Source organism: Dryobates pubescens, chromosome 22 (genome assembly GCF_014839835.1).
Source record: "Dryobates pubescens isolate bDryPub1 chromosome 22, bDryPub1.pri, whole genome shotgun sequence".
NCBI lineage: Eukaryota > Metazoa > Chordata > Aves > Piciformes > Picidae > Dryobates > Dryobates pubescens.
Window position 1 is genome coordinate 6,107,563 of NC_071633.1, and position 15,058 is coordinate 6,122,620.

Consider the following 15,058-nt stretch of genomic DNA (forward strand, 5'->3'; position numbering starts at 1 on the left):
TTTGAACGCTTTCAGGCTGCACTGAGACTGCAGCATTTCAGAGAAACTGTCTGATGATAATAAAGAAAAAATGGGGGATGAGGGAAGAGGGAAAAAGCCTGCGGCTCTGCTGCAGAAAACAAACCAAACCAAAAAACAACTAGAAATTACCTGTCTTTCTTCTCTCTCCTGAATTCACACACCTCCCTGAAGATCAAAAGAATTATTTTCCAGTGGAATAAACATATCCGAGTCTTCTCCAACTAATCTCCCGGCCTCCTCCCCCCATGCCTCCCTGGATTTGCTCTTTAAGAGACACAGCCTACTGGAGAGGCAGCCTCTGTCCCGCTGCACCCATACCAGTACTTTCACTGTCCTCCTTGATAAATTCCACTTACCCTAGCAGATTCTGGAACACACAATGAAGCCCCAAGCCCTGCTCCTCCTGTCCCACCATTTAAGCACAAGATGACCAGAGAAAGGATGGATGAATGCAATAAGGGAGTCAAACAGACAGGGAGAACATAGAGGGTCATGAAGAAGATGATGTGCCTTCATCCCTAGCTAGCTTTGCCAAGATCTCTGTTCCCCAGTGCAGGCAGATAAAGCACTCAACTAATTCTGCACATTAACATAGAATCATAGAATCAGCGAGGGTTGGAAGGGACCACAAGAATCATCTAGTTCCAGCCCCCCTGCCATGGGCAGGGACACCTCACACTAGATCAGGCTGGCCAGAGCCTCATCCAGCCTGGTCTTAAACACTTCTCATGATGGCACCCCACAGCCATCCAAGTCTCTTGTGTTCATCTCCTGCCCACGGCAGTAAAAGGCAGGAGGGGAAGACCACCAACAACCATTGTCATTAAGCAAGGAGGTTTGGAAGGTGAAAAGAGGACATTTCCCTGGCTCTGTCACTTCTTTGAAATTTTTGGCATCATCTTAATAAATGTGGTGTCTGAACAGAGCTGAAAGTAATTAGCAATGCCAAATCATAAAGGCAAAATCAAACAGAAAGACAGGACATCATGCTGTGATTATTTGTGTGTCTCACTCTCATTTACATAGCCACTTCCTGGTCTCCACGTCTGAAATGCACATAATGAAGTATTTTGTGAAGCAGCTGAAAACCAAATCTAATATATTTGACAGCTTCCACAAAATATTACAAGTAAGGACCACACCTTTTTTTAAGGAAAGGCCTGGGATGATAGGATGAGGGACAATGGTTTGAAATCAGAGAAGAGAAGATTTAGATCAGACGTTAGCAACAAGTTCTGCACCATGAGGATGCTGGAACACTGCAACAGGTTGCCCAAGGAAGGGGTTGAGGCCCCACGCCTGAAGATACCCAAGGTCAGGCTCTGAGCACCCTGATCTAGTGAAGGACATCCCAGCTGACTGCAGGGAGGTTGGACTAGATGACCTTTGGAGGTCCCTTCCAACCCAGACCATTCTATGACTCTGTGATTCACTAGCTCAAATAACTAGCAAATACAAGTAGTATCTGTGCTTGGAGAGAACTTTTATAAAGACTGTCCCTTGCCATTAAAGTGTTAAAGATGATGACCTTCAAATTAAAGCTTGCAGCATGTACATTCCTTAATCTTTCAGAAGCTACTCCAATTCTAGCTTCCCTATAGGCATTGGCTTGTGACAGATCTTTACATTTTAGTCTATAAATTCAGAGTTCACTTGCAGAGCTGTCATCCTCACTTTTATTACCTGTCAGGTTCTCTCCTCACACTAACTCCAACTCCATAGGAAGAAAGAGCACGAGGCTGATAGAAACCTCTATATTCAGCAGCTCTTACTGAAGTATTTGACATATTGTTAAAACAAGTGAAGAACACAGCAACTTAAAGGTCTTCAAACAACCAACTCAGCTTTAAGGAAACTGTGTAACTACTGTGAGCCCTAGACAGTTCAAATGAATAAAAGTTCCAAAGTCGATCACACCTGCAGATGATTTTGTAATACCTAAATAAGAATAAAACAAAAATACCATTCAGAGTCCAACATATTTCAAATTTCCATCAAGCTTTTCACCACAGACAAAAAAGCAGGAGAAAACATTGAAAATTGAATTAGTTTCTGGAGCACAAGGAGCTTAACCAAAAAAACCCCAACTTAATCACCCAAACTTCTCAGTGTTTCCTTGGTATGTGCCAGGAGATAGCTAGGCCCTTTTCTCCTCTGGTCTCAGGAGCAGTCCTGCTCCACACCAAACCACACAAGCAGGGTCACCTCACAGCCAGGCTGTGAAATCTGCAGCCAGCTATCATCCCAACTGATCTAGAAACAAGAGGGTGAAAGGTAGGGGGAAGAGCTGGCACAAAGGTCAGTAGGGTGAGAGGGGGAAAAAACCAGACTGCCTTTTGTACTCATCCTATAGTCTCTCTAGGCATGTTACGGTCAGCTCACGTTCTCCTGGGAAAAACCACCAACAGCATGCCTGTAGCCATCCCTGTAGATGCTCCCCAAGGAGCTTGGCCACACTTCCCACCATGAAGCCCACCTGGATGTTGTGGATGTGAGATGCATCTCACAAATGTCATCTTGGTAACAATACTCATGGTGAATGTACTGCCACACGTTTTATTAACACTATGTGCCTGGGAAGAGGATCGCAGCTTCCCTATCTAAGGGAGTATCATCTGTGACCATGCTCAGCCTTTCAGGCTTCAGCAACTGGGAAATTTTAACAGCCTTGTACTAACAGCAGCAGTTTAATGTTGATGTTAATAAAAGGAAAAAACATCACTCCCAACTCTTGTGAGAAATCACTTCTGCTCAATGGCAATCATTAAAGAACTTTGCTCTTTAAAGTGCTCCTTCAAAAACCACAATGAAATCACTCAAATAACACTGGAGTAGCTTTTTAGGTTTTGAAGTTGAGTACTGATAAGCCTGGTACCTAGGAAATTCTGCTACAATGCAAGGCAATAAACCCCCCATGTCAACAGAGGTACTTTAACACACTCAGCACATTTGCTCACTGCACCTCGGGTTGAGAACATCAATGCAAGGACTTGTTTTATTCAAAGACATATTTACTACAGCTCTCAGAAACGAGTCATACATGCCAAAGCTCCTTCAGCCACCAGAACTGATGTACCAGTACACCTGTTCTGCCATTTATACGTTTAAGATGGTACCAGTCGCAGCCCATACAAAGCTTGTTGCAAGTTACCCACAGAGGATTCAGCTGATTTTTATCTACGTGCTATGTAACTTCCATCCAAGTTTCTGATCATTCTGGTTTTAAATATTTCCCCAATTTTTTTTTCTTTTAACATTACCCAGTCCTTAAGCAAGCCCAGACAGTTAAAAGAAAAAAAAAAGGCTAAAAATATCCCAGAGATTCCTGAAGCTCACAAGAAATATTCATACCTCACTCAAGAAAACCAGAACACCTTCTTAAGGGTGAACACGGCATAGAAAAAAATGACTCTTGTCACTCAGCAAGTAAAGTCCATGAGCAGTGTATTTAAACTGCTGCATATTTAAAAGATTTTTTTTCAGCACAAACATGCTCAGGACAGCTCTTACATGTTCTTGAAAAAATGCAAGGGAGAAAAGCATATTCAGCATATTTATGTTGGTGTTGGGTTTGCAGGGTGGAAAGAAAACGCGTGCGAGTTTCTTCCTTTCACATTCAGGGGACTATAGTTTAATCCTGCAGTTTAACACAGTCACTTGAGAGCTGGTCCCCTTCAACAACAGAGAACTCAAAAATAAAAACAAAACCAACCAAGTCTGAAGACAACCCATTAAATTTGACTAGCTGAATCATAAAACCACTAAGGTTGAAAAAGACCTTTAAGATCATGGAGTCCAACCATAACCCAGCTACCAAGAACACCAAACTATATCCTGCAGCACCACATCTACACATTTCTTGTATACCTCAAGGGATGGCAACTCCATCACATCCCTGGGCAGCCTGTTCCAATCCCTTGCCACTCTCTCTGTAAAGAAGTTTTTCCTAATGTCCAATCTAAACTTCCTCTGGCACAACTTAAATCCCTTTCCTGTCATCCTATCACTAGTTACTTGGCAGAAGAGATCAACACCAGCCTCACTCCAAAGTCCTTTCAGGGAGGTGTAGAGAGCAGTAAGATCTCTCAGCCTTCTCTCCTCCAGACTAAACCACCCCAGCTCCCTCAGCCACTCCTTGTATGCCATGCCCTCCAAACCCCTCATTGCTCTTCTCTGGATTTGATTTGGGTATTGGTAACTTGAGCTCTACAGGGAATCATTCCTGAAGAACAAAAAAGCTGGAAATGCAAGGTTGTAGCAGGCAATGTGCTGCAGCAAATATTTCAGATGTGTCCTGACTGACTGAAAATGTCTCCATCCTCTCTCTTTTCATCTTTATGCTGCAAAGCGAGATCCGGCTCTCATTTCTTTCAACCCCACAGTTTAGGATTCACTTGGGGTCCACTAGGACCCTTCACTGGCTGGGCCAAGCTGATTCCCTCACCCAGCAAATATAACCACATCCCAGTTCAGGACATTCATGCCTCCTACCTCATACTGCCTGAAGCCTGCTCCAGCCTTCTGAGACAGGAAAGCAGACTGCAAAACTGGTTATGAGCAGACTTGGCTGAAGGAGCCAGAAGTGATAGTGGGCACCACAGTAAGTTACTGCTGACCACATGCATGGAGACACCCTGCAGCTCAGGCAAACACCCACACAGAGACAGAGGCAGGAGATATCACAGTGGAGTACCACACTGGCATGATCCCAACACCCACAGTTTGGGAATCTGGCTTAACAACGTTGCTGCAGTGCTTTGAACTACTGCTGCAGAACACACTATTACTGTCTGCATGTGGGCATGTGTGCACATGTGCAGGGACAGTAACTCAGCAATTACAGTAAATTGTCTCTGATATGTTAACAGCTATTGACAAGGTTTTTAAAAAATAACTCTTGGATTTGATGGCAAATGCCTGCTAAAATTGAGAGCAATGAGGGGACTTCGAGTTTAAATGGCACACAGTTCTCCTTTCCAAAGCACGTGAAAGGTTCTGAGTAACAGATTTGTCACACACTTAGCACTAGAATATTCTGTGCTATGACTCAAACTTCAAATGTAGCTGGGTTTCTGGGGTGAATTAGAGCAACCCTAGAAGCCACTGTAGTTTATTGAACCATTTTATAAAACCTCACACTGTGAGTCAAAGCTCAGGAAAAAAAAACAGAGTCAAATATGTTCAAGCACTTGGAAGTGACCCTCTGAAACAGCTTCATGGTCCTGCCAGGCCCTGCACAGGCTGCTGAAGCAGCACACCACTTTACTTCCTCCAGCTCTCCCTGTGACCTTTGGATCACCAATAAACTATCACCACCACCATTTCCAGATCTGAAGTACAAAGTACACCACTTCATTACCTTGTGATAAGGAAAATACGCCATTGATGATGTGCAGTAATTGAAATGCATCAAGACTACTGATTACATTTATGAAGCGCCTTCTTTGTTACATTTTCTGCTGGGCACAAGCTGGGCAACTTGTGCCTTCTGTCTCGGCAGTGCAGTCCCACAGTCCTAGATGTGAGAATACATCCTGCCAGCCAAACTTCTCTGGTGTGCTAGACAGCAAGTTTCCGTCAGTACGAGTCACTCATTTTGCTGAATTTCACCTCCATAAACAAGGAGTCTATTCTAACTCTCTTTCAGAGGCCAGAGCTGGGAAAATAGCCAATATAAACAGAAAATAAAGAGCTGTCCTGTAGTATTCTGAACCAGGCTGGCTATTTTCCAACAATAATACAAACACTGTAGATCATGAAGCTCCTGCAACCATCTTCTTCATTTCCACCCAGGTATGTTTACTGGGCTTGTTAATACATACTGTGTGGCAACCACCTTCCTACTCAGCCAGAAACTGGAGCACATCAAGAGAGAAACTGGATAGTTCTACAGGAGTTGCAAACCAAATGATCATCAATACACTATAAAGTTTTATGAGCAAGTAATCTGTGTCTTTAAGGGGGAAAAAAACCCAACAAACCAACAAAACCCTAAAGCCTACTTCAGAGCAAATTGGGAAACTGCCAAAAGGGAGTCAATTAGGTGATGTTTAAACTTGCAGGTTTTGGATGGAGGTGACATATTTAAAAGGCAGAAGCAGGTTTTCTAACATATATTCTGCAAAGAGTTATTTGTTTTAGAGGAAGGTCACAGCAGCTTAGGTTCTTGAAATCCTTTTTTGACAAAATTCCTTTGGGGAAAAAGCCAGAAACACACAACACCCCCCAACAAACCCACAACACAACCAAACACTTTTGCCTTTTAAAATGAATAAAGGAGCACGCTGACACTGAAGTTTCCATGCTCAAGCACAAAATTCAGACTAGTCCTACACTGCTTTGCAGAAGGTGTTCCTTGCTTTAGTAGGGGATGTACACAATGGCACTGTCATTGGATGAGTGATCCAATAAGCTGAAAGCTGTGCTGAAATTTAGTAAGACAGAAGCATTCTGGTGAAGCAGACACAGCACAGGAAAATTGCTTTATATTTCACATTACACTTGCCTCAAAACCCCATTTATTCTCAAACTGCTGCCAATTCTAACAAATGTTGGGGATTTTGCAATGTAGACAGATACCCTTCTTGGGAAGAGAGGGGGACATCCCAAAGACTGATCCACATCAGTGCAACAAAACAAATAAGCAAACTACAACCTTTCTGAGCTTCTGATTACTGACGCCTTCCAGACTGGATTTGCCCACCTTCTTGCCAGCAGCTATAAAGAAATCTCAATTTGATTCTCACCAGCAAAAGAAGTAGCTTGCTACTTATTAACCCAATCTCCCCCTTTTTCATCCTAAAACTGATACAGTTCACCATTTGCCTACGGAGATGAAGCTCCCAGAAAGGCAAACCTCACCACACTTCAAATTGTTACTGTTCTAATTACAATGATGCTATGCCAAGTGATTATTCTGGTTCCATTCTACACTTTCACATACCATTCCATGATATTTTCCACAAGTAAAATGTCTGGGTTGGGTTTTTTTTTTTCTATGTCTGTAACATCCTCTCCCTTCAAATCATATTTAAAAATATATTAATACCTTTTTAAAATGTAGGCTTAATTTGTACATTACTTTAACTTGCAAAAAGGGGAGGGACAAAATGAAGGGAAAATTATCATCCAGAGATGTAATATTTAAAACTTCAATTGGAGAAGAAATATTACTGTAAACAAGTAGAAGGGGGGGGAGGGGAAGAGGCCATTTCAACAAAAGTATTTATTAAAATAGTTTCTCTCTCTCTTTTTTTTTTTGGCATCACAGAACTGCTGGAAGCCAGGAAACAGTTGTGCTTTGGTTTTTTAAATAATTACTTAACAGTTATTCACATGATGTGAATGAAAATCCTTCAAATTACATGGTTTAATTGGAAGGATTTACTCTCCACAGTCTTTGCACAACGCAGACTGTGGCCCTCAGAACAAGGTGTTCTCTCTTCTACGGAGCTAAACCAAGAGGGAAACGTGGGGGTCACATTCACATGATGGTTGCATATGGAAGTCCTGCTCTTGGATCCACAAACCTGGAAGAGTCCATGCCAACACATGGCATCAGAACCACAGAATCACCAAGGTTGGAAGAGACCTCAAAGATCATCAAGTCCAAACTGTCGCCACAGACCCCATGACTAAACCATGGCACCAAGTGCCACGTCCAGTCCCCTCTTGAACACCTCCAGGGACAGTGATTCCACCACCTCCCTGGGCAGCACATTCCAATGGCTAACGACTCTCTCTGTGAAGAACTTTCTCCTCATCTCCAGCCTAAACTTCCCCTGGTGCAGCTTGAACCTGCTGCTCTGAGCTGTGTGCCCCCACGTTTGCCATGACACAGAGGAGATGTTCACAGGTAAGCAAGCTCAGCAGAGGCAGGTCTATGGGCTGCCCTGGGAGGTGGCCCATCCCTGTACTGTCCAGGTTCCCGCTTCCCAGTGGGATAATCTGCAGCCAGTCTTGTTCTGCCCTGTGCTGCTTACTGAGCTCTTTTCAGGTGGAAAAGGCGGGAATATCTGAGCAACTGAGAGAAGGCAGTGGCCAAGATCCAGGTGTAGGGAATGCAGAAAGCACCTCTGCAAAAGTTGCACAACAGTTTGCAGAGCTATTTTGCCAAACTACTTTTTTTGTGAGTGGGTTGGGTTTTTTTTGGTGGTGGTTGGGTTTTGGTGTTGGGGTTTTTTTTGGCAAAACTATTCCATCATCTGATGCAACACTGATAGAAACTGGATCTCAGGCCAGAAACCTTAATTTTGGCACGAAGGGAATAGATAATCTGCCCTCTCTCTCTGAAGATAAGCAGAAAAGAGGAAAATTTTTTAAGCCCTTCCCCTCTCCCCCCTCTCATCAGTGATAAGCATCTACCACCTAGAGAGTTGTAACTAGCTATTAAGGTCTGATTAAGATGCTTTATAAAACATAATAAGCCATGAGATAGTATAAGCACATATGAAACATCTTATAAGCAACTAGCAATAATGTCTGAGGTGCTCCTAACTGTCTGTGTGATTTCAACACCTTCCAGTAAAACCAATACTATACCTGTCTCAGGCAACACTTCTTCCCAGAAACCCCTTTTCCTCCTCCAGATACAAAAGACTTGGGCATGATTCATTTTTTGCACAACATCTTAAAATTGCTTAAACACCTTAGGACATGCAAGAAGGATGATAAATGTTTAACTTCACCACCATGGCATTTATATAGCAATCTTCTTACCTGTGTTTGGGTTTTGAAAGAGTTTGGATTTGGGTCACCCCACCAAAGATGACACAATTCCTTATGAACTTTACCTTGGGAAACTTTGCTCCAGTTGTAAAAGCAGTATCAGAAAGTCCAGGTACTAATGTACACAGACAATTAGATTTCAAACCTCTGTAGAATGAGGCAAACACCAGGGCCTGCTGCCCACATGCCAAGGCCAGAGCTTAGATTTGTAGAGTTTTTAAGTTTGCCTTTACTATTATTCGGGATATGGCACTTTTTGGTCCTTTTTTGGGAGTGAAAGTGAAACCCTGAAGAACACCACAAGAATAAAAGTAAGAAAACTTACAAGGACTGTAAACCACTTAATCCTCTGATGGCCTCATTAGGTACAGTCTTCAGCTGATTGTTCTGAAGGGTTCTGTAAAAATCCACCATGTCAGTAAAGCAGAATTTGACAATAATCTTTATCAACAGTAGAAGTGACAGGTCCTATTATGACTTCACAAATTTCTAGTGCACATAAGAACACAAGGAATGTTCAAGACCAGACACCCAAAGGCAACGATGAAACGAGAAAACGGTCTATTCTGGGTTTATTTACAACTCATTAATTAACTGCATCAATTTGCAGAGACTTAATATGCTGAAATTCCCCCAGGAACTCCCTGAAGACTTTGAATAACTTAACACCAGCACAAATTTGCTACACTGAGTGACATTTCATTCTATTTCTTGTGAAATCATCCCATACGTGCTACAAAATACACAAAGCTCGGAGTTTTCTTAAAGCCGCATCAGCACACCAGGCAGTAACAATTCATTGACAAAGCGTGCTCACAACAAACCACCTTGGGGCACAACATTAAAAAGACACAGAATGAAATCAGAGCCCAGCTGATTTAAGTTGGGTTTGGTTTTTCACACACACACACACACACACACACACACACACACACACACTCCCCGCAGAACTTCTCTCATGGGACAACGTACTGTTGCACGATGCGATCATACATAACTGAGGCCTCACACATCAGGAAGTCTTACTAGATTTTGGTGCATGCTGAGGTAAAATGCAAGTGGATGAGTAAGTTAACTGCCAATTAACATCCAAGTCCTGAATTTTTGCAAAAACTGCTAGAATTTCAGGCACCTCCAAGGCTGAGTATCCCAGTGGAGGTACCTTCAAGAGACTTGATGCTCTTCGTTAACTTTACAACAACAGGATATGAAATAGTACTGCAGGTGGGCAGTCTTTTCTTATCTGTACCTCACTTATGCTGTCTACACTTGGGTTTGTTTTTACAATTTCAGAGTCCTCTTCCACTATTTAAAAAAAATAAATAAATCTGTTTAATTGACTATCTGTTACTCTACAAGCAATTGGAGACATTTACATCAGCATAAATGCTACAGTTTCTGGGTACAGGTGTTTGAAACCCCAACCACAGAAAACTCTTTTTATCCTTACCTATGGGAAAACAAAACACAAAAACAGTTGAAAAGAATCTTCTTATCTCAGGAAGTAAAACAGGACATGGGAACCAGGGCATACAACTCTGATGTGTTTGGAGTTTTTTAATGAAAACTTTTTTTCCTAACAGTAAGTCACTTTTGCCTAGAGAAGCAGCAAACTTCAAATTATTTCTAACACTGGAAAAGGACCATTTAAAATCTTTGCAAGCTTTAGTGCTACCTGGTAATGTCAGGGCAGCTCGCAGAATAAACTAAGGGAGTGGAGACAACAAAAAGCTTTACATGTCCTTTTAAGGATTCCTTTGCTACAAGGTACACTTCAGAGGTGTTCTAACTAAATGCAGTAATTAAGAGTTTAGTGAAGGTCTCCACTGATTATCATCATCACTTAACTTTGTGAAAACAAACAAACAAAACAACAAACAAAAACGTTTTAAAAGACCTATGATTTGGGGGAGGAGGGAAGGAGGGACTGGGACATTTCCTCTAGCTTACTAGTGAACAGGGTGACTGTGAACTAAGACAGCTATGAAGTTCTAAAACCAGATTACTTACAGAACTTTGAGTTCTTTCAACCCAGACAAGGCCTTTGGATGGATAAAAGAAAGGTCATTGCCAGCCAGCCGCCTGGAAAAAAATTGCAATAATAATTTCAGTCACAAAATACAGTACATTTCTACAGCCACCTAACAAGGAAAATCACTGCCATATTCATAATCTTCCAAGTTTGCAACACTTATTTAAGTCATTGCACATTTTTAACAGTGAGAATGCAGCCTCATGGATAGACTTTTGCAAACAAGCTAGAAAAAAAACCCCACACCACAGACTGATGAAGAATCTGCTTTCGGTACTAGGCGTGGAAAGTGAATTTACCAACTATTAACATGATCCTCCAGCTTGCAGCATTGCTCTGCTGAAACACATGCTCTGGTGCCAATGTGGTTTTAATCTACACAGCAGTTTCTAAAGAAACTATCCAGTCAAGTAAGAATAACTAGATGCCAACAGAGGCAGGGAAAAGTTTCTATGAGAATCCTGAATCTGAAGACAATACTCAGAAGGAGAGGGGACGTTCACAGTGCTGACAGTTGACAGGGTGCCTGCTGACATTACTGAGACAATCTCAGTAATATTTCACTTTTTTGCTCAGCTACATGGACAAACTTTTCAGGAAAGAAAACTGTTTTGGTAGAGGGGAAAAAGGAAATAGGATCCTCATTCGCACTCCCTCAATCTCAAGATGTGAGCAGTTTCAAACATGGACTGCTAGACACTAACACCAAGCAATGGTGAAAACCACCATGATATTAGAAGTAATAAACACAGGAGATGCTGCAGCACACAAAGCACAAAAGCAGAAACTGGTCCAAAACAGCTGCTTCCAAATATCTCATTTCCCGTTCCCCCTTCCCCCAGTCTTTTTCTTCAGCCTCCCCTCTATCCTGACCAGCAGCCCCTGTGTGGTCCCACCTTTGTTGCTCTGGTAATAGTTGTGATAGGAGATATTTTGTGAAGGGTAAAAGACAGTAACACAGAACACCTGGTAACCCAGAACTGCCAAAAGATGCCAGCATTTCAGCCCAAGAATTTGCTTTCCGATTTGGTTTCACATCCAAGCTGAGCAAAAGCAATGTTGGGGAAGGCTGTGCAGTGAACTCATCTGGTGGAAGTCCCATGTACAATACAGTAAGTTTGAATCATTAAAATAGGCAATGGGCTTTAACAAAGGTTGCAGAATATCAAACCCCCACCTCTGCTGATACAGGGCACTGTGAAGCAAGCCAGCCACACCAAGAGGAAACCAAAGAGGGAAATGAAGGGAATAACGAGGCCATCATCTAAAGCATCAGCTTGCCAGAACACAGCAACATTATTAGGCTTTTATCTTAGTCTCTATTTCTAACTACATAGAAGACATTACCCAAAGCACTTGATGCTTACATAAATCTATTTGCAAGACAACCAACAACTCAATAGAATTCTGTGTGATAGAGAGGATACAAGTTAGGGTCATCAAACCCATCTGTCAAAGGTAGATGGGTTTATTTATAAGTAAGGGAGAAGAGGATGGCTTCTCATGAACAGGAAGGTAACAGCAGCAGCAGATACTACCTGATTTTAGAAACTTACGTTGTTTAAGGTAAATCTGGGTATTAAGTCCTTGTATTCTCACTCACATCCTAATCACCATAGCTACAGCTCTGACACCATTATTACCATGCTTAAATCTCAGCTGCTTCTAGCTTAAAACCACCCCGAACATCTCCTGATTGCTGAGGGAAGTTTTGTCTGTGTGGCCTGTGACTAACCAAACAGCTCTGAAACTAGCAGGAAAATAAAAAGAATCAAAGTATACTTAGTCTTGAAACCCTCTGCCTGCAAACAACCTCAGGATTTCAGAGCTGTGATATGAGTTTTCAAATACTTTGAATTTTTAACATGAATGAAAAATTCCAGATGGGAACTAAACGTTCCCCTAAAGTTAATTTTCTTGTCAGTAGCTGCCCAAATCAATTCTGTTAAGTGGGGGGGGGTGAAAGTCAAGGTGGAGGGAGGTTTGCAGTATTTCTTGACTTGTGTTAATCAATTTCCTAAGAAGCTCTCTGTAAACAGACAGAAATACCAATGAAACATGCTGGGTCTCTATACCAGAGAGCAAGTGACCTGCTAAACACATTCTTTTTTAAAAGTGTTTAAAACAGCAGAATAGAAATCCTTAAATCAAGCAAAATTTAACTTAGGCTACAGCACCAAATGATTTTGGCTTTCAAACGCTGCTGCTGCTGGCTTGCTACATGTGCGTCAGGCAGCTCTGGCTGCGGCGCTGCCAAGGTCCCCCATTAATGGAGCTGGTGAGTGGCTCCTCCGGCATCCGCTGCAACTTCTCCCTCCCTGTGAAGAGGCTGGGGGTTATGTTTTGGTTTTTAAAAAGCTCAGCTAAATCCAGTTGAATTGCCTCCCCCAGCCTCACTGAGTGTCACTAACGCAGCCTACAGAGCGCTGGAAACAAAATACAGCCGAGCCAGAGCACAGCTTGCGTGACTTCAAATAGCAAGACTTCTCCTACCTCAAGGCAACTCCTGTTTATTCAGCCTTTTTGCAACCAACCAACAGAAGAAAAAAAAAACACAAAACCAAACAACAAACCCCTTGCAATTCATTACATTTCCGATTCTCCTCCATCTGGCAACCTTCCAGGAAACAGGATACAACTAGCCAAGTGTGCAAAGGCTTTACTAATCAGATTGCCAAACATACATTTATCATTCCTGTCCCAGCCTTGGGGAGCGGGGCTGCTCCTTAGGAGGCTTCAACTGCAGCTCTCCAGCAGGCAAAGCCCAACCTATCACACATCACTCTCGACACGCTTCCCCCTGCTGTGGCATGCAGCAGTTAGGAGGGTGGGAGGATTTCTCTTTACATAACAAGGTTCATTTTAAAGAGAGGAAAGAAAAATAAAGAGCAGGTAATACAGTACATGTACAATGTATAAATTAACATGTCACTGAAACACAGGATCACAGGAAGTAAGGGGTTGGAAGGGACCTCTGGAGACCATTGAGTCCAACCCCTGCCCCCCGCCACTTACATTTCCCACATTATCTCCTTTCAGCATGTCTCAAAACCAGCCACATTCAAATAGAAGATTTAAAATAATCAGCAGTTTACAAAGCACTCTTCTTCTGTCTTTCTCCATGAATGGTAAATGAGCTAAGAAAAAAATTACAGCGTTACTAAGCCCCAAACTCCAGCACAACTGAAAGGAAGCTTCATCTTGCAACAAAAGACTCACCAACCTGGTTAGAATCATCCCATGGTGGGACAACTCCACACTGCTACAAAGCTACCTGAAGGCAACCCCTATAGCTCAACACTCATCTTTCCCTTCATTGTGAGTGAAAACAGCCTCAGAGACCTAGTTTGAAATTCTCTCTGTAGTTACTGAGTCAAGGTGCATCACCATTAGTTAGAACTCTTTCTCCAAAAGGCAGAGGACTGTAAAACAGATTCATCCACTAGCACAGTCAGGACTTAATTTAATAGGCCGTTGTAAAGCTCCCTGCTATGCTCCAGGTCACACAAAACTTAATTTGCTCTCTTTTTCTTCTCAGGGTACACAGACACAGTAGGAGGTATCATCTGAAGCAGGGTGTAAACATGTATCACACCGACCAAGAGTGTTCCTGCTGACTGAGTCACCAGTCCACTTTGTTTGGAAACTCTGCCCAGGACTGCAGGTACCCTCAATCAACCCAAGCAGGTTGGAGGCTTCCACAGCAGAATGGCAATTGTAATGCGTGACCACATTGGGAATCATTCTTCTAGACTGGCAATATCCTTGTAACTGCTTAGTACTGAACATTGTAGTTCTCTATTTTCACTAAAAAAAAAAATTAAGATGAAAATTGACTGTTACAATAGGACAAAATTTCTGCAAGAATGGACAAATTCATAGACAAAATAATTTTCAGCATACTAGAGTAATAGAGTAGGGCATATGGAGGACAAAATAGTTCTCCTATCCTGTTATATGTAGGTGTGCAAAACTCCCTAATCATTATTTTAAGTGACGCAGGAAATGATCTCCAGATGTAGAAGATACCTTGCTATTATTACAGAAATTGGGATACAATCTGGCTGGGGAATAATCTTCCATAGTTTCTCATTCCTGAAGTACACAGCAAGCATAGCTTCCTGCACTTAAACTCTTCTGAAAACAGCAAAAACTGTTTACTCTCTTCTGGGAAATTAAACTTCTGCAATTATGACTCTGGCAACCTGCATGTTAACCAGGCCAAGTTAATCACTGCTGTCACTCCAAAATCAGGGAGGATGTCCCAAGGATACATTT

The 15,058-nt window shown here is 42.2% G+C and overlaps 1 protein-coding gene across 1 annotated transcript in view; it reads right to left on the bottom strand.

The window, feature by feature from the left end:
* The window catches only part of LGR4 (leucine rich repeat containing G protein-coupled receptor 4), an 81,972-nt gene that overhangs the window by 19,546 nt on the left and 47,368 nt on the right, over positions 1-15,058 (bottom strand). The window contains exons 3-4 of the mRNA XM_054171654.1: positions 10,759-10,830; positions 9,074-9,145 (exon numbers count right to left, since the gene is read on the bottom strand). Coding sequence (XP_054027629.1) covers positions 9,074-9,145; positions 10,759-10,830 — 144 coding nt within the window. The remainder of the gene's footprint in view (positions 1-9,073; positions 9,146-10,758; positions 10,831-15,058) is intronic.